Source organism: Podarcis tiliguerta (assembly GCF_965153285.1).
Source record: "Podarcis tiliguerta genome assembly, chromosome: 13".
NCBI classification, from domain to species: domain Eukaryota; kingdom Metazoa; phylum Chordata; class Lepidosauria; order Squamata; family Lacertidae; genus Podarcis; species Podarcis tiliguerta.
The window spans coordinates 10,146,970-10,167,058 of NC_139546.1; the positions used below are offsets into that span (position 1 = coordinate 10,146,970).

At 46.5% G+C, this 20,089-nt stretch overlaps 2 protein-coding genes across 4 annotated transcripts in view; one reads left to right on the plus strand and one right to left on the minus strand.

Moving 5' to 3' along the window:
- The window catches only part of LOC310661554 (putative protein PTGES3L), a 47,028-nt gene extending 38,708 nt beyond the window's left edge, over positions 1-8,320 (minus strand). Inside the window, exons 1-5 of one of the 3 annotated variants that reach the window (XM_083407887.1) lie at positions 7,957-8,320; positions 6,935-7,134; positions 3,794-3,907; positions 2,899-2,965; positions 1,088-1,186 (exon numbers count right to left, since the gene is read on the minus strand). In XM_083407887.1, the coding sequence (XP_083264013.1) occupies positions 1,088-1,186; positions 2,899-2,965; positions 3,794-3,907; positions 6,935-6,942 (288 nt within the window). In that variant the 5' untranslated portion in view covers positions 6,943-7,134; positions 7,957-8,320. Of the gene's footprint in view, positions 1-1,087; positions 1,187-2,898; positions 2,966-3,793; positions 3,908-4,066; positions 4,148-6,934; positions 7,135-7,956 lie in introns of those variants that run through there. The other 2 variants (XM_083407888.1, XM_083407886.1) reach the window with 2 other exon arrangements.
- Positions 8,321-8,483: 163 nt separating this feature from the next.
- Positions 8,484-16,995, plus strand: RUNDC1 (RUN domain containing 1). Its single transcript, XM_083407762.1, has 5 exons — positions 8,484-8,907; positions 11,951-12,109; positions 12,235-12,433; positions 13,554-13,667; positions 14,398-16,995. The coding sequence occupies exons 1-5, from the start codon at positions 8,566-8,568 to the stop codon at positions 15,267-15,269; spliced, it is 1,686 nt and encodes a 561-aa protein (XP_083263888.1). The 5' UTR covers positions 8,484-8,565; the 3' UTR covers positions 15,270-16,995.
- The last annotated feature ends 3,094 nt before the right edge of the window (positions 16,996-20,089 follow it).

Sequence of the window (20,089 nt, forward strand, 5' to 3'; positions counted from 1 at the left end):
TTGGCTTTGCTAATAAAGTTTTGATTTTGATTTTTTGATTTGACCTAATGGTCAGGGGTACCTTTACCTTTACCTATTTCTTTTTCCAGGGACGCGGGTGGTGCTGTGGGTTAAACCACAGAGCCTAGGGCTTGCCGATCAGAAGGCTTGCCGATTTTGTATGTACATTTCCAAAATAAAAGATAAAAAACAAATAAAATAAAACCTACATACAGCAACAGTGTTTTGTGTTGTGTAGGCTCCTACGATGTAAGTAATGGGCCCTGCCTGCTAGCCTGCTCCCTAAAATATCACTGGTTTTCTCATTTCTATATATAGGGTAGGGATGCGGTTGGCACTGTGGGTTAAACCACAGAGCCTAGGACTTGCCGATCAGAAGGTCGGCGGTTCGAATCCCTGCAACAGGGTGAGCTTCCGTTGCTCGGTCCCTGCTCCTGCCAACCTAGCAGTTCATAGGCACATCAAAGTGCAAGTAGCTAAATAGGTACCACTCTGGCGGGAAGGTAAATGGTGTTTCCGTGCGCTGCTCTGGTTCACCAGAAGTGCTTTAGTCATGCTGGCCACATGACCTGGAAGCTGTACGCCGGCTCCCTCGGCCAATAAAGCGAGATGAGTGGTGCAACTCCAGAGTCGGCCACGACTGGACCTAATGGTCAGGGGGCCCTTTACCTTTATTTCTTTTTCCAATGTTTAGATAGCATAATAGGGCCAGATACTACCCACAGCGGAGAATTCTGGTTTTTCTGACCCCTTTCCAGCAACTCAGTATCTAAGAACTGCTTGGGGGTGGCTGTTATGGGAATCCCTATTAACCAAAAGCTCACTCGTGTGTGTGTGTGTGTGTGTGTGTGTGTTTCCACAAACCCTTTTCAGCATGTGGCAAATGCAACTCAGCCTTATTGAGTTCCCTTCTTGAGCTCAGAGAATAGATAGCACTGCACCAAAGATTTCACTCAAAAAAAGACGCCCCAAGTGAGTCCTTTCAAAGGGTTGGACTGGATGATCCTTGTGGCCCCTTCCAACTCTACAGTTTTATGATCTATGACCTCAGCTCTGTATGGAAAAGAGAACAAGCCACGAGCCTTACCTTAAAGTCCTCCTTCGTGAGACGTGGCCAAGCCACTTTTTCCTTCCACTTGCGTGCAAAGAGGGTGATAGACCTGCCCGACCGCTTGTTCTGGGAATCCTGAAAGCGATCATGTTGGGAGAGAAATATCAGGCGGCCAAAGAGGCTAATCTGAACCAGAACCAAGCTTGGGAGAATGTTCTGTACGTTTTATGAAGCCATGAGGGCTGAGCCCAGGTGCACTGGTCTGCAGCAATGACTAGATTATGGGTTTTGGAAACACATACAGTGGTGCCTCGCAAGACGAAATTAATCCGTTCCGTGAGTCTCTTCGTCTAGCGGTTTTTTCGTCTTGCGAAGCAACCCTATTAGCGGATTAGCGCTATTAGCGCTATTAGCGGTTTAGCGGCAATTAGCGGCTATTAAAGGCTTAAGGGATTAGCGGATTAGCTGCTAAAAGGCTATTAGCAGCTTAGCGCCTTAGAAAAAGGGGGTGGGGAGCGAAAAACCCCCTCAAGAATCGCAAGACATTCTCGTCTTGCGAAGCAAGCCCATAGAGAAATTCGTCCTGCGAAGCACCTCTGAAAATGGAAAACCCTTTCGTCTAGCGGGTTTTCCGTCTTGCGAGGCATTCGTCTTGCGGGGCACCACTGTATTCCATTTTTTCATGTAATTCCAGGTCAACCAGCAACCAAAATAAGCAGGTAATTAGAACTGATTGCCTTAATCAATTATCTTCATACCAGCCAGATCCCTCCAAGCCAGAATAACTAACACTCAGAACCTACGGTGGGGCTACTCAATAACATGTTCAGTCCTCTGTGGTTGTGGTCATTTGCAACCTGCAAATTTTCCCAGCAGCCACCTTGCCACCACTGACTTAATCATGGACACCAATAAAGAATTATTAATAATTGGACAAACAGATCAAAAATTAATTGAAGAATGGGATTGTGTAAAGGAGTACATGAAAAAACATTGTTCCGGGACAAATATATCGATATGCAATGAATAAAGTTCACAGGGTAGAAATATTGAGGAAACGGATGGAAGTGGAACAAAAACAATGTAATATTAATAACACAACGAATAAAATAAGTTTAAGGGAAGGAGGTCAAACATGGGTGGAGGGAAGTCTATGTTTTTATGTATTTTTTGGTGTGTTCTTTTTATTTTTTTCTTTTGTGTAATTTGTTTTTTTCCTTTTGATATTGTTTCATTTTTGTTACTGCAATTCAATAAAGTTAAATATATTTTTTTTGAAAAATTAATAACCCTTGGGGATACAAAGTGCGGCTATTCCACAATAACTGCCCCAGTGCGGAAGCATCCCAATTTGTTGCCACCGCAAATACGCTACAAATAGGCAGGCACAGAATGAATGAAGTTGATAGGTACGCAAGGTCTGTGAAATGTAAGGAACAAGCCATGTGCCAACCTGTCTGTTGCCTCCACTTGCTGGAAGCCTCTAAAATTCAGAAGATGGAGTGAGGAGAAGGTCTTGCACAGCTTTTTGGACCTTGCCTTTGATAAGAGCTAAAGCAGTGGCAGCAGAAACTGCTCCCTGAACAACTCAGTCCTTGGTCATTTTTCAAAAGCGTGCACCATTTAGTCTCTGTGCAGAAGCAGCCGCTTTTAATTGATGGCAGAAGTGCCAACGGCAACCATCCAAGGGCTCTATATCTACCAGCTGGATGAGACAAAACTTTGCATTATTGTTCATTCTGCTAGTGAAGAGTTCCGTGGCAAGGAGTAAAGGTTGAGGGCAGTTTTGCCCCTGGCAGTTCCAGGACACTCCTTCCAAAATGGCATACCTTTGTTTTGCTGCTCACCTTAGAATTAACCCGGGCATAAAAGGTAATCTCATTGTACAACTCCACGCCATCTGCGTTCTTGCAACTGTGGAAAGACAAAAAGATTACGGTGGGGTTCCTGAGGAGCTACGGAAAACAACTTCTGAATAACGTCCTGTGTGGTTTCATCAGCGAGGAAGCTGCAACCATGATTAATCAGCACTGCGGTTGGCCCAAAAAGAAGTCAAAGGCCAGGCCTTGCTTGCGATCTTCGCAGCAATTGATTGTACAAAATTTGCTCACAGCTAGACGTTTGAAATTATGAAACACGTTTTACCTAAAATGCTCTCCTCACCACAGCAGCTGACCAAGAGATTTCAAAATAATTGGCCCGTCTGTTGGATCTTCATATTGTTTAGGGCAGCGATGGGAACCTTGTGGCTTTCTAGATGTTGCAGGACCAAAACTCCCATCATCTCTGAACAATGGCTTTGCAGGTTGGGATGAATGGGATTAAAATCCAACAGCATCTGGAGGGCCACAGGTTTCTCGATTCCCCCACTCTTCACCAAATGGCCCAGGGTGAGTTACCGTATTTTTTGCTCTATAAGACTCACTTTTTCCCTCCTAAAAAGTAAGGGGAAATGTGTGTGCGTCTTATGGAGCGAATGCAGGCTGCGCAGCTATCCCAGAAGCCAGAACAGCAATAGGGATTGCTGCTTTCACTGCACAGCGATCCCTCTTGCTGTTCTGACTTCTGACATTCAGAATATTTTTTTCCTTGTTTTCCTCCTCTAAAAACTAGGTGCGTCTTGTGGTCTGGTGTGTCTTATAGAGCGAAAAATACGGTATATAAGATTAAAATAACAACAACCAGCGGCAAAGTAACAAAACAGCAGGACAGAGCAGCCGTGCTAGAAAGGCAACCCCTTACCTGAACACAACTTTGTAATCGTCAAGATCTACTTTCACGTCTGTGCTGTCCTCCACACAGAACTCCAGGAATATCCATCGTGGGCGGTCGTACCACAGAGTTTTGGCTGGTTGCCTTAGGGAACATGCAGAAGATATTAGGATGGCGAAGATGCAAGTGCCATTGCCAGTGGAATGAAGGGGGCAGGAGGGATCTCAGCCTACAGTGAGGACCCATTAGCAGCACTACAAATTTTAAACAGGGTTGACACTTTAAATGGTTGTGGCTTCTTACCCATAATTAGAACAGCATACATTCATCTTCCCTCTCCTTCAGTGCAGGTTTATGTGTGGAGGGCTTGCTTGTCTGCACTTAGGACCTTGGCATGGTAAACCATAACTCTGCGATTAGTAGTGAACCCGCTTTAAAGCAGTGTGATCTCACATACGTGGTTTCGGAGACAGAGCGACATTTTGGGTAAGGTAAAGGTAAAGGTACCCCTGCCCGTACGGGCCAGTCTTGACAGACTCTAGGGTTGTGTGCCCATCTCACTCAAAGAGGCCAAGGGCCAGCTTTGTCCGAAGACACTTCCAGGTCACGTGGCCAGCGTGACATCGCTGCTCTGGCGAGCCAGAGCCGCACACGGAAACGCCGTTTACCTTCCCACTAGTAAGCGGTCCCTATTTATCAACTTGCACCCAGGGGTGCTTTCGAAGTGCTAGGTTGGCAGGCGCTGGGACCGAACAGCGGGAGCGCACCCCGCCGCGGGGATTCGAACCGCCGACCTTTCGATCAGCAAGCCCTAGGCACTGAGGCTTTAACCCACAGCGCCACCCGCGTCCTACATTTTGGGTAGCCAGATGCAAAAGAAGACAGGCTCCCAAACTTCCTTTTTTTGGTATATAATTTTTATAATGTTTTCTGTTTTACAGTTTAAAATACTCATTTTAAATCCTCAAGATATCAATGACTTCCTTCCTTCTCTTTCCATGGTTCATTTTACATATCATAAATCCCTGAATATTTTACAGAAACTATACCATTCAGTATTCTGTTATCACATCCATCACAACTTATTTACACTGTTGAATTTATCTTAATGCCGCCAGCGTTTTCAGCGGTACACAATTATTCCCCATATATTCAATAAATGTTTTCCAATCTTCTTTAAATGTATGTTCTTCTCGTTCTCTTATTGTAGATCTTAAGTCTGCGAGTTGTACGTATTCCGTCAGTTTAAGTTGCCATTCTTCTTTGGTTGGGACCTTGCTCATTTTCCATTTTGGGGCTAACAAAACACAGGCTGCAGTGGTAGCATACATAAATAACCTTTTTTGACACCTGGGAATTTCAGTCTGGGTTATCCCCAACAGAAAGGACACTAGTTTTTTGGGGGGAAAGTACTTTTGAACATTTTTTTCAATTCATTATGAATCATATCCCAATACTCTTTTACCCTTTTACAAGTCCACCACATATGAAAGAACATTCTCAGGCTCCCAAACTATTAATAGTTGGGTGGAAGCAACACAAACCTACGCTGGGCGAATTTTCCTCTTGTGCACAATTGATTAGAGTTCCCCAGGACCCTGTTTGCTTTTCCATCTGGCTTTCCAATCAAAAGTGGCCCTGCTTGGTGTTTGTGCAGCGCTAGACCAAGACATTTTGCTGCCTGTGGAAAGGGTCACAGGAGAAAGCTGCCTTCTGCCGAGTCCAGCCATTGGTCCATTTAGTCAGTGGTGTAGCGTGGGGGGTGCAGGGGGGGCCGGCTGCACCGGGCGCAACATCTGGGGGATAGGGTTAGGGGGCGCAAATTACTTGCCTTGCCCCGGGTGCTGACAACCCACGCTACGCCACTGCATTTAGTGCAGCATCATCTAAACTGACTGGCATCAACTCTCGAGGGTTTCAGACAGTCCCTGAAGGTGATGAACCTGGTGCTGCACTGCTGAGCTATGACCCTTCCCTTTCCCTGACCCATGTACAGAATCTGGCAGGTCTGCCAGTTGACTCTCTTCACATGGGATGAGATAGCATCATCTGCTGCAACTTGAGGCCAGCAGGCTAGTTTAGAGGGTCCAGCATAGGGATGTAGTTGCATAGCTCCCTCTGACCTCCCAGGAGAGAGTAAAGGAATGGCTCCGAGCCTTATAAGCAGCAACCTGGGAGCAGCGGCGGAGCCATCACTGCCCCCCAGTACCTGCTGCTTGGGATGGTCACCTCCTTTGCCTAAGGATAGGGCTGGCCCTAAGCACAGGCACCCTCGCTTTGCCTAAAGACTGCACTCCAATGGGCGCACTGTACATCTCTCTCATTGGACAACCTTTCTAAGATCAGCTGTATTTCTGAGACCCCACAGTCGCCTTTGACTGGACTTAAACATCCAGGGATCCTTTACCATTAGCTATTTCTGAGAGTTTTCCTGTGTTGAGCAAGGATTCCCCATATTTAAGGAGAAGTAAGGACTGTGCTAGGGACGCGGGTGGCGCTGTGGGTTAAACCACAGAGCCTAGGACTTGCCGATCAGAAGGTCAGCGGTTCGAATCTCCGCGATGGGGTGAGCTCCCGTTGCTCGGTCCCTGGTCCTGCCAACCTAGCAGTTCAAAAGCACGTCAAAGGGCAAGTAGATAAATAGGTACTGCTCCTGCGGGAAGGTAAACAGCATTTCCGTGCGCTGCTCTGGTTTGCCAGAAGCGGCTTAGTCCTGCTGGCCACATGACCCAGAAGCTGTACACCGGCTCCCTTGGCCAATAAAGCGAGATGAGTGCCGCAACCCCAGAGTCGGCCATGACTGGACCTAATGCTCAGGGGTCCCTTTACCTTTATTTACCTTTAAGGACTGTGCTTCCTTCCTGAAAAGGGGGGGGGGGGGAATGTTGCTGTATTTCTAGACCAATCTGGAAGCCACCATCCTTCAAACGGGTGGGGTGGGGCAGGGAGAGACTGCCCCTAATCCCAATTTTAGGAGAGCTATTTGTGGCTGTTCATATGCAGTCACACTACATTAAAACGGATGAGTTCTTCGAGCTCTGAGCCTGACACAGAGCATGGCTTCTTTCTAAGGGGGGGGGGCGACCTCTGGCCAGGAAGGGATATTCTTGTTCTATTTCCAGGGAAGCCCAGGAATCAAATGATCGTTAGCAGTTGGAGAGGGACACCCACCTTGCCATGGCTCTCTTCCTGATTGCGTCTCAATCCCCGCAGCGTCCAGCCGGGCAGCCTTATTTTGAGTCCCCCTCCGGCCAGGCGGAGCCAAACCCCGAGCCGCCCCCTGCCCAGCTGCCGCTGTCCATCACTGTTCACCTCTTCCCTCAAGGGACTGGAAACCAGAACTTTCCCGGTGCGCATTCCCAGGAAAGTCTCTGCAAAAGGTAATCAGATAAAAATTCTGGAACAAACCCGATTTCGCTGGTGAGCCACTTTGAACGTTACTACCACATTTGCAAAAAAGAGATTTTATTAGGCCTCCTGCGGGGTTTTAAAAGTCTGCTTGCTTTGTGGGAAGTACGTTAAGTCTAACCATTGATCTAATTGATTATTAGACCACAATTAGCTAAATGCACACTGTTGTCCTAAAAACACTCGCCAGGGGGTTAAGGCTCACCGAGCACCGTGACTTTACTTCCGAGTAAACCTGCTTTAACTCCAACTTCTCTTTTAAGTTACACGGTATTTCTTGCCTGTTAATTTACCGTCGATCTGGCTGTTGCTTTTCAGATTCTCCTATATTGATCTTACTATGTGTTCTTCTTCTAGATCGACCTCCTAGGGATTTGGACAAGGGATGATAATTGTGAAGTGGTGCAGTCTAGCAAGGGACTTTAAGGTCCGGACGGTTGTGTTCAGACGACCCACCGGACGCTTGGATCTTAACGCTTGTTCAAGTGTGTTGCAATATGGGCACATATCCCCCCCACCCCTTCCCTATTTCTGCCGCGCGTTAGAGGGATGTCGAGTTCTTTGGAGCAAACGCATTAAATGCTGCCATTCGATGCTTTTCTTTTCTGCATTGTCAAAATCTCAAATTAGATTTTCTAGTGGCATAGCCACGCCCCTTCCCCTTCCACACCCGCCCTATGGATTTATTAAAAAGGTTATGCATAACACGACATCGCCCAGCTTCCGGGTTGTCTCTTGAGATTTTCGTTCACTGCTTACTGAGGGCAAGAGCGTTAACTTCACACCTTTAAACGGCTTGCATTGCAAATGGCAGGAGCCCAGCAAGGATTTCCCGCATGCAACCCGGCGCCGATTCCTTCCGTTCGCTGCCTGCAGCAGCTCACTCGCAGTAAATCATAGCATCGCAGAAGGGTAGACTAGGAGGAATAGCTGTCAACGTTTTCCTTTTTTTAAGGGAAATTCCCTTATTCCGAATAGGATTCCTCGCAAGAAAAGGGAAAAGTTGACAGCTATGCTAGGAAGGGACCTGGAGGGTCATCTAGTCCAACCCCGTGCAATACAGGAATTTGATTCCCAAGTGCAACCAAATCAGGAAAGTTCCCAGCGTCCAGCATAACTGCAAGCGGAGCAATTCGAGAAAGCACCTGCTACCTAATATTCCGGGCTGGAGGCGGAGCTGCAGGAGTAGAACGTTCCATAGCTCTGCAACTATTGGCTGCCTGGAGGGGGCGGGGGCAGCCTGCTTAATTAGCATACGCGACGTCGCACCGCCGCCGTGCCGGAAGTGACGCGCGACCCTTGCCGGCACGGCTGCTCCTGACAGGAGCTTCCGGTGTGGCTTTGTCCCCGTTTTTGACCGTTGGCGGCGGCGGCGGCGGCCTCTCGCTGCTGGGATGGAGGCGACGGCGGCGGGGCCCGGCGAGCGCTGGGCGCCGGTGGGAGCGGTGGCCGAGGCCCAGGCCGGGGAGGAGGAGCCTGCGGAGGGGGAAGAAGACGCGGCGGCGGAGGCCGAGCCGGGGTCTCCGCGGTCGCTGAGGGCGGAGCGGCGGCGCCTCCACTCGGCGCTCTTGGCGCTGGCCTCGCACTTCGCCCAGGTCCAGTTCCGGCTCCGGCAGGTGGCCCGCGCCGGCCCGGGCCAGCAGCAGCGCCTCCTCCGCGAGCTCGAGGAGTTCGCCTTCCGAGGCTGCCCGGGCTTCGGCTTCGCGGCGGCGGACGGGGTCGGCGGCGACGCCAAGGTGAGCAGGAGCCGCTTCCTTCCTTCTCGCTTGCGCCTACGTGGCTCAGGTGCCGGTGGCCAGGCTGAGCTGCGGACCGGCAAGTCTTGACCCGTGAGGCGGGCGACCCCGAAGCCCCTTCTCTTTCGTCCACAATGCGCGGCGCGGGGGACAACGCCAGACCTGTTCTCAAGCACCGTTGCTATTATTATTATTATTTATTTTATTCATTATTATTATTTATTTTATTATTTTATTATTGCAATCGTTCGCTTGTTTGCAGATAGGTCTTATATATTATTATTAGTATTATTTATTGAATTTATATACCGCCCTATACCCGGAAGTCTCGAGACGTTTCATAGAAAAGATCAACATATAAACCACAATATATTATATATACCTTGATTCTCAAATGCCTTGGTACTCAAACAACTTGGAACCAAAACACTGCAAACCCGGAAGTAAGTGTTCCAGGTTATGAACTTTTATCGGAAGCCAAAGGTGCTCAGTTTTGAGCGCCACACTTCCGTTTTGAGTGTTAAGCTGTTTTTGCGGCTCTTTTTTGTGTGTGACACTGTGGAACCCAGTTCAGCTACTGATTGACTGATTGTGTGACTGTAGTACATTGTTTATTGCTTTCATTATGTGGATCAATGGTCTCGTTAGATAGCAAAATTCATGTTAAATTGCTGTTTTAGGGGTTGTTTTTAAAAGTCTGGAACGGATTAATCCGTTCTGCATTACTTTCTATGGGAAAGCGTGCCTTGGTTTTGGAACGGACTTCCAGAATGGATTAAATTTGAGAACCAAGGTACCACTGTTACAAACCCGCCCCTCAAAAGAGCCACATTTTAAAAGGGCATAGGATGTCAAACAGATCAACCAAAGGCCTGGTTAAAAAGGAACATTTTTGCCTGGTGCCTAAAGATGTATAATGAACATGCTAGGTGAACTTCCCACTGTGGAGAGCATTCCACAAACAGGGAGCCGCTGCAGAGAAGGTCCTGTTCTCATGTTGCCGCCTTCTGGACCTCTCCAGGAGGAGGCACACAAAGAAGGGTTTCAGATGATCTCAGGGTCCGGGTAGGTTCATTTGGAAAGAGGCAATCCTTGAGGTATTGCGGTCCTAAGCCATATTACATTACATTATTTATGTACTGAATTTGTATGTGGCCCTTCATCCACAGGGGTGCCAACTTGAATAAAATATTGGGGGGGGGGTGTGCAGGTAAGTCCCACCCCGCATAATTGATCACATGACATGGCGCGCACACACCATTTGAATGGCAATGCTGATCAACTTTTTTGAGGGGGCCCAACCCCCTCAAATACTTTGTCGGGCCCTTCTGCTCCTAAGAGCTGGTTCCTATCCAAAGATCACAGGGCTGTTTTCAACAGAAAAATACAAAATGCAAAATACACATGCGCAGAAGCAAAACAAACATATAATCTCTCTCCCCCCCCCCATTTTAAAAGGCAATAGAATGTGAATTAGCCAGGCACCTGGTTGATGAGAAACGTTTTCGCTTGACGCCTAAAAATAGGTTGTGTATGCAGTCGTATGCTTAATTGATTTTTTAAAAAATGATTGAATGATTAAAAAATGATTGTTTCACCCCAGTGCTTTTGGTGATCATTGTTTTTTTCCCCCTGTAAGACTTCCTGCAAACGAAAAATATGGGGTATAAATAAGTATATAATAATAATGCATGTGAAGCAGATTTGACTACTTTAAACTGCTACACAAAATGCTCCTAGCTTTTGAAACTGTCAAAGGCCAGGTGAGAGGGCTGGGGATGAAGTAAATCCAGAGAAGCTATTTTGAAATACACAATTTTTGGATGGCTTTATACTTGCATTTAATAAAAGACTCAATCTTTTCAACGGAGATCTTTTTAGAATAATGTATGATAATTAGAAAGGTGGGGTCTCAGATGTGTGGGTGCTCCCAGTGAGTACCTTTGTACCCCTGGATGCCATTGATAAGGATTATATTGTGGCATGTAATCAGTCTTTTTAAGTGCTTTGATCAGATGGTGTTCCTGTGAATTACCAGGGCAAACTGTTTTTTGCCCAGTGTCAAATAGCACCCATGTCCAGCTCCATGTTCAAAATGTTGCTATCAACCTTGATTGCATGAAAACAATATTTGAATACACCCAATTGGTTGGTTGTAGATTGTTATCCCATGCACAGTTATCCAGGGGTAAACATAATTTTGGCAAGTGAGACTTCTGGGGTCCACATGAGTTGAATTAGGCTATGTGAGATGTAAACATTCCCAAGAATGTCAAAGTAATATCAGCCGGACTTACCCTGTATTTTGAGGTACGGTATTTTAAATGATCTGAGTGGCTTCCACTTGTGGTTTGCTTTCAGAGAAATCATGAGTGCTGCACTTAATGCAAAGCAAGCCTTTGGTTTGTTTCCTTCCCAGTGTGGCAACAGCAGGCGTGGAGGATGAAAAAAATTGGGTTTGGCTTTTTTTGCATTATGCACTAGTATGGCGCTTGCTCACATTAAGCAGTAGTTTTATTTTTAACCATAGTTTAATCTGCTATTCAAACCCTACCACTGTGGCTGTCCTTTTATCCCTTTGGGTTACAAAGCATACACAAGCTGAATGAGTTTGCGCACCTGAGCAATACCTCCATATCTGTCATGCATACCTATGCACACCCTTACTTCAGCGATTAGAGCCTGCTGTACAAGAGAGGCTTGTATTTTTAAACTGATAAGCAGGATACGATATGGCTGTTATGAGATATGTGGTTCTGAGGAATGTTTCAAAATTTGTGTGTGAGTGAGTACAGTATATGTATGGCTCATTTATTTGATTTCTTTCCTGTCCTTCATAAGGTCCCAGTGTAGCTTACAATAAAAGAATATATGTTTATAAAAACAGCTTAAACCATGACAAAAAACACACAAAACTGTTCCACATTTCTTTTCTGCAGCAACTGGATACTTGCTGTCTGTGGGGTGAAAATGACATTTCTCTTTGAGGCCTTGCTCTCTTTTCCAAAGGGGTGCAAGGTAAGATATTATCTCCTTCTTTCAGAGTGAGCACGAGAAGCAGGAGCAGCTAGAGGCACGGAAGGAGAAGCAGCGGGAACTCATCCTGCAACTCAAGGCCCAACTGGATGACTTGGAAACTTTTGCCTACCAGGAGGGAAGCTATGATGCACTTCCACAGTCCATGGTTGTGGAGAGACAACGGGTGAGGCCTAGCTTCCCTGTAGAGGGACTCTTTGAGCTGAACCAGCTGGGGTTTAGCCCTTTGGAGTGATCTTCAGAGAGGGAGGGGGAAACACCTCTCAACTTCCTTCCTGTGTGGTTTTACAGGTGATTATTGAGGAGCTGATCAAGAAGCTGGACATGAACTTGAGTGAGGACATTGCCTCACTGTCCCCAGAGGAGTTGCGTCAGCAGGTGGATGCTGCTGTGGCACAAATTGTCAATCCGGCACGTGTGAAGGAGCAGCTGGTAGAGCAGCTGAAAACCCAGATCCGAGACCTCGAGATGTTTATCAATTTCATTCAAGGTTAGTAGGCACATATCTTGCATAATTTGGGCAGTACATGGAGCCACTTGACCTTGGGTATTCAGGGGTCCAAGGTACATGCGAAATGTGTGCAGATAACTTGAGCGTAGAGGCATGGGGTAGCTTGTGGCAGACCATGATGCTAAATTCACATTAGCGTTAATTCACTTTGACAAGTTAAGACATCTTATGTCGTGTGATTGGGATTTGAGTAAAAGGAAGGAGTAAGCAATAGGAGGATATTCACTAACAAGTTCTAGAGGGATAGTCTTGTTGCTCTAAGTGCCACAAAAATGAGTCTAGCAGCACCTTTTAATACATTTATTATGGCTTAAGCCTTCCTAGATCATGTTCACTGAATACCGTACATTAAGCGTCATCCCAAGTTGACAGTTAGATCCTGTAATAGTGTTGTTTGAAAAGATTGACATCTGTTTTTGTTGCAGGGTCCGATCCCTGTGTTTGTGTCTTTTTATGCAGCTTGTCGCTGGCAAGTAGATGTCTTAGGTTAGGGGGCCGTTTGTAAACTGGCCTATTACATAAGATTTGGCTTTAGATCAATCCTGATATACTGGATTGATTTTAGCTGTGAGGTGTCACAAGACCTAACAGTGTTATTTTCTCTGGTTTCATTGTTTGCTTTCCCCCCCTACATCCCATATGTATATATACTTGCTAAGTGAAGATAATGCTTCATGCATCTCTAAAAAACACTTGCACATCCCTAATGAAGTGGACTCTGATCTGTAAGAGCGTATGTCATAGTGAATTTAATGATTCATAAATTGCCACATTTTTGTTTCCCCGTACTCTTTTCTTTAACGAGGGCACTCCTGGACTGGTTGTTCATATAACCATTATTATAGTACCTCTCTTCAGGGTGCCTGTTGTCTAAAGAATGGCTTCTCTGAATCTGAATTTGGTTTGGTGTGAGAGGGTAGCACAGAAACAAAGTATGTCTGTACCTTGGAAATATTTGTCTTCAAATGAAAATGAAGCTGAGGAGGAAGAGTCATTGCTGGGATAGAGCTGGGGTATAGAGCATATTGTACATGGATATGAATCAAGGTTGTTCTAGGTTTTACAATACTTAGTAAAATATACTTTCCTGGCTTTACAGAAGAAGTCAGCAGCCCAGGTAATGCAGAGAAGGGGCATTGTGACTGTTCAGGTGGAAAAGCTGGAAGTGGCAACTGCAAACCAAACACCCGGCAGCCTCATGGAAGACACCGAGGTGGGTACCTGGAGAGCCTTCACTGCGCATGGTCAACAGATGGCTTTTTAATTTCATTTTGTTTCATTGTTTTATTTAAGTTATATGCCATCATTTACCAATAATTTATTCCAGAGCAGTTCACAATATTACAAAAACTACATCCCCATTAACACTATAAAATACAGATTAAAGCTTACAGAAGCACCGCAGCATAAAATGTTTATTGCTTGGCACCTCTAAAACTATGGGGAGATCTGTGTGTGTTGCAAAGACACTCTGAGTAGTGAATTGGGTCTCTGCCACCTTTTAATTCTTTTCTCCCTGCCAGCCCCATAGAGTAGCTTCCTTCACTAATATTGACCATCCCCTGGTGTCTGTACCAATGCCAGCCATTCTCTTGATGAGGCCAAAGTGGGGCCTACTCCATCATTGCAACATTCACTTTTTGTTGCCACTTGCCTGCCCCTGTCCCAGATAATCTGACTGAAACTGGTCTCCCATAAGACGACCCAAGGATACTTAGACCTGCAGTACAAACTCTGCCCCCTCCCACACAGCTTGGCAGGGTTTAATGTGTGGGGCCCACACCTGCAGCTGTGCTACCCATAGCAGGAGATGGGCAGGTGGAGTGAGCTTTGTGTGACTGCCAGTCAAAACCACAACAGGGGTTTGCTTTAACAGAGCAGAAACCACTGCAGTCCGCCTGCTCCTCTAATGAATGTTTCCTTTCCTCTCCCTGATTTTGTAGTGAATCCTGAAGATGCACAGAGGATGCGAGAGACGGGATTACATCTCATGCGCCGAATGCTCGCGGTGCTGCAGATCTTCGCGGTGAGCCAGTTTGGCTGTACAACTGGACAAATACCACACCATCTATGGCAGAAGGACCAGTCTGACAGGGACTATTCGCCCTTGGTGAAGAAGTTAGAGGTGGCTGTGGCCCATGTGAGGCAGCTGGCTCAAAAGTACCAGCTGACAGAGCCTGAACATGTCATCAGCTGCTCGGGCTTCCAGGATGCCTCTTTGGGCGGGCGGGATGAGCTGACGCTGGCTGTGCGTAAGGAGCTGACAATAGCTGTGCGGGACTTGCTGGCCCACGGTCTCTACACCCCATCACCAAGCATGAGCTTGGTTCTAGCCCCCATTGCCTGCTTGCTGCCGGTACTGAGCTCCTCTCCTCGGGCCATGCACCCGTGGGAGCTCTTTGTGAAGTATTACAACTCTAAGAACGGCCGTGCCTTTGTGGAATCGCCAGCACGCAAACTTTCCGAGTCTTTTGCCCTCCCGGTGATGGGGGGAGTGCCTGCCACCCCGAAGCAGAGCCTGCTGTCGGCCATCCACACTGTGCTGTCGGAGCATGACCCATTCAAGCGCAGTGCAGACTCGGAGCTGAAGGCGCTGGTGTGCCTGGCCCTCAACGAGCAGCGCCTGGTTTCCTGGCTCAACCTAATCTGCAAATCAGGGGCCCTGATCCAAGCCCACTACCAGCCCTGGAGTTACATGGCCCAGACAGGCTTTGAGGGGGCCCTCAATCTCCTTAGCCGCCTTAGTAACCTTCGATTCAGCCTCCCTGTGGACCTGGCAGTGCGGCAGCTGAAGAACATCAAGGATGCCTTTTGAGTGGCTGAGGAGTCTGGAGTCCGGCCTCAGCCACTTTGAGGAAACACTTCTGGCACAGCCCAGCAGGCCACTTCTGTGTGTTCACAAGGGGGGAAATTGCTGCTAGTTGGTGATGGTCTTGCGTTGCTGAGTTGCTACTGGCTGCCTCCATTGCATGCACCAGACCGCATGGAGCTCCTGTTAATTTGCAGGGTCTTTATTGCGGTAGCCTCCTTGGTGCTTTGCAGAAAATGTCAGTGTGCACAGTTCTTAGCTATTAAGGATAGGCTGTAGTGGAACCAGTCGGTAGGCTTGGCAGGAGGGCATCTCTCCTACCAGAGGGAATTTCTACAGGGCCAATAGGAAGTTATTTATATCCTGAGTCCCATGGAGTCAGGGCTAATCCAGAACAGTATAGACAATATTTTGGCTACATCACAGAAGACTCCTTTCTTTCCCAAGGAGGTGTATGTGCCAGGCACACCATTCCAGACCTATAGTTTTATATTATCATATATAAAATGCACTGGCTGAATTACCAAATCTGAGCAGGGTCCTTCCCTGTGTTTGATGGCCTTAAGCTATTTGACCCTCATGCTGCAAGGGACCAGTCACTTGCAGGGAGCTTTTCCTCCCAGTCAGATTATTATGTGTTGGAAATGGATCCCTCATGTTCTTATTTGTCAGCAGATGGTCACAACATGCACCCAGTATTTACAACTGGCTCACTGGCAAGGTATTGTGATGGACAGGTGAACTCTTTACAACTTTCCCCTACTAAGTATTCAGGTGGTATGGGAGGTGATTTCAAGGGAAGTCAGGGAAGAGAAGTGAAGAAAGACAATGCCTTGATCACAGAGAGAGGGTTTGGTCTGGGATCAAGCATCTTGGAGACTGGGCAGATGTACCTATTTTTATCTAGTGGGAAAGGTGTTGAGCTTACCTGTTCAAATAGCAGTTGCCGCAACTCCCACTTGAAGGAGCAAGCCATCAGTTATGTGTTCTTTACTGGCACACAAAGTCACCTCTAATTTGTTTTTGGATGGCCAACCCTCAGCTGTTCTTTTGCGAATTAGAACTGCATGACCTTGAACCTTTGGGTTCCCATGTCTGATCTGTGGCAGTAGTAAGGCTAGGTAGAATCCTCATGTGCTGTTCTTCAGTGGAGCAGAATGGTGGTGGAAGGGGCATCTGGAGATATTGAGACCAGGAGTAACTCTTCAGCTTGTGGCTCACCCCTTTGGACTTGGGGCACTGTCCTGAGTGTTCAGAAAGGCTGGGTGCGCATGGTTTGTGAACAATTCCTAGACCCAGATTTGCAACATCTATAGCTCTTACCTGGCGTCTTGTAGACTTCCTGCATTTGTGACATCTGAAGATGATTAAGGCAAACTGCGCTGTCTTCAAAGCCAAATCTGACATCCTCAGAGAGGGCAAAGGAGGTTCAGTGGCAAACAGCACTCTTTTGTGTTAGGTGAAGTCTGTGTATTTTTTGCAAGTAAGTTGGCTTGTGACGTGTGTATGCTAAATTGTCCTGCTGAAACTCCTCCGTTTAATGTAGGAGCTCTTCTATTTTTACTTGTTGATTTATGTGTTGATGCACTTAAGAAAATTCTGTCCTTGGTTCCCGGGTATATCTATTTAATGCTGTGTGTTTTTGTTTTGACTACACTTCAGTGCAAAAGGAAGAATGTATTTATGCAGAATTGTGTCTGTTGTTAATAAATTCAGTCTGTCATCTTTCTTATTTTTGTTTTCTGTGTTTCTTATTTTCCCTGCCGTTTTTGACAGTTGTGGGGTCTTCCTTCTTGTACCACATGTGTTTCCAGTATGTGCAGAAGCAACTTGGCTCTCTGTGAAATTTCTCTTTAGGACAGAATGAAATTAACTTATGGCACATCTTAGCTTCTCAAATATTTAGTAAGCAAAAATGTTACAGTCCTGTGTGGAGGATAGTTATTTCGGGGCATACCTATAGTTATCATGAGAAAGCTTCATACTTGACCCAGTATATCTGAAGGAGCGTCTCCACCCCCATCATCCAGCCCAGACACTTGAGGTCCTCCTCCGAGGGTATTCTTGCTGGTTCCTTCACCTCGAGAAGCGAAATTACAGGGAACCAGGCAGAGGGCCTTCTCGTAGTGGTGCCCTCCCTTCAGATATCAAGGAAATAAACAACTATTTGACTTTCAGAAGACATCTGAAGGCAGCCCTGTTTAGGGAAGTTTTTAAGGATTGGTGTTTTTATCTAAAAACATAATACATCAACCCTTAAAATGTTGTAAGCTGCCCAGAGTGGCTGGGGTAACCCAGCCAGATGGGCGGGGTATAAATAATAAAATTATTCTTATTATTATACAAATAATGTATGCAGCCCTGTATATATTGATGAGATGAGGATCACTTCCAGTTTTGCAGTGCGAAGAGTTTAGGAGAGACTGACTGGTTGTACGGGCAGAAATACGTGGTCTTCCTCTCAGTTTACTTTCTCTCCTAGGGTGGCGCTGTCTGTGGTCTAAACCACTGAGCCTCTTGGGCTTGCCGATTGGAAGGTCGGCAGTTTGAATCCACTGTCCCAGCTTCTGCCAGCCTAGCAATTCGAAAGCATGCCAGTGCAAATAGATAAATAGGTACCACTGCAGCAGGAAGGTAAATGGCATTTCCGTGCACTCTGGCTTCCATCACGGTGTTCCGTTGTGCCAGAAGCGGTTTAGTCATGCTGACCATGACCCGGAAAGCTGTCTGTGGACAAACGCCAGCTCCCTCGCACTGCATCCTACTGCCACCCAGGGTGTGGTGCTCAGTTCATGTTCACCTTTGACCAGTCTCCGTTGGGCCACTAAGGCTGGGGATATCCTCTTCCCAGGCCCCTGTGGGACAGTGTGAGGAGGCACCTCTCTTTGGGGTGGGCGTGGGGCAGCTCAGAGACCAGGGGTGGCGGCAGCAGCTGCCCGGAGGACTTCCCAAGGAGAGGAGGCTGAGGAAACACTCCACAAGGGAGGGTGTTTGAAAAAGGGTGAGAGGATCCCACCCAGCTCTGCTGGCAAGGGGTGACATAACTGGGCTCCTGAGCCCAACAAGGTGAGCAGCAGAAAGAATGCAAGGGAGGCGTGGACTCAAATAGGTTGAAAAACCTCTGTGATAGACCATTTGGGACATTTGTAACTTGCAGTCTGTCTTCAAAAATCACACAGAGGACCCTAGATACACTTGCATCTTTTTCGAGGGCAAACCACTTCTCTACCACTGCGTTGTCGACAAATTGGAATTACAGTGGAACCTCGGCTGTCAAACATTTTAGAAGTCGAACGTTTCAGGTTTTGAAAGCTGGCAAGCCGGAAGTGGATGCTTCTGTTTTCGAACGTGCCTCGGAAGTCGAATGGCTTCCGAGGCACATTTCTCCATTTTTTCAATGGATTTTGCGCCACAATTGTTGAACGTTTCAGAAGTTGAACAAATGGATTACGTTTGACAACAGAGGTTCCACTGTGGTACAAAAAGGCAAGGCAGTCTTCTCAGCCTTTAACAAGCAGCAGTGGAAGTCTCTCTGCTGGCATCTTGTGGAGAAAGTAGCTGTTGCAAGCCTTGTTTACAGACCCTTTGTGGTTTTATTTCCATCTGTTGGGGAAATTGTGGAAGACAAACACCCAATAAGGCTGAAACAATCCTTTTGTAAAATAATAAAGTAGTCTCTGCAGCTTGGCTGCCAGCCCCATCATATATTTATCTAAATCTAGATATGAGCTACAAATGGACCTCCGGAACGAATTAAGTACTTAACGTGAGGTACCACTGTATAAGCTAAACAAGCTATAGCTTAGGGCCCCACTCTCTTGGGGGGCCCCAAAAAAATTAAAGGGGGAAAAAAACAACTGGGTGTACATTTCCAAAATATAAGATAAAAAACAAATAAAGCCTACATACAGCAACCGTGTTTTGTGTTGTGTAGACTCCTATGATGTAAGTAATGGGCCCTGCCTGCTAGTCTGCTCCCTAAAATATCACTGGTTTGCTCATTTCTGTATATAGTGGTAACTTGGGTTAAGAACTTAATTCGTTCCGGAGGTCTGTTCTTAACCTGAAGCACCACTTTAGCTAATGGGGCCTCCTGCTGCTGCCATGCCGCCGCTGCATGATTTCTGTTCTCATCCTGAAGCAAAGTTCTTAACCTGAGGTACTGTTTCTGGGTTAGCGGAGTCTGTAACCTGAAGCATATGTAACCCGAGGTACCACTGTATAGGGTGCCTATATTCTGCATGGACTGGTTACATTCAACACAAAAAACTGCGACAAATTGTTGTTGACAAAGGGCAGCTGGACATATAAAGGGCCCCATTACCTTCAGTAGCTTAGGGCCTCATCAAACCTAAATCCGGCTCTGGTTACATCAAATGCAATTTGACTGAAGTTGCCCGGTCTGGGTCCCAGCTACACGCAGAAGCCTTATGATCCGTCCATTAACTGTGGTGTGCTTTGAAATGTTAAAAAACACCCTGTGATCTTCGGATGAAAGGCGGAATATAAATGTAATCTAATTAATAATTATTATTAATGATAAATAATAATACAATATATTTATTATTATTATTATTATTATTATTATTATTATTATTATTATTATTTATTTATTTATTAATTATTATTAATAATTATTATTAATAGAGTTGGAAGCAATGCGTTTGTTGCTGCTATCGGTACCCCACAATCATAAACCCCAGATTTCTTCATTGTTTTCCGCCTGCAGCTCTCACTCTCGAGCTGCGGGAGATAAGGAGGGGGGGAAAAATCCCAATTTAAGAACTCGGCGTGTGCTTGTCTTTCCCTCGCGTAGCTCTGTTTTT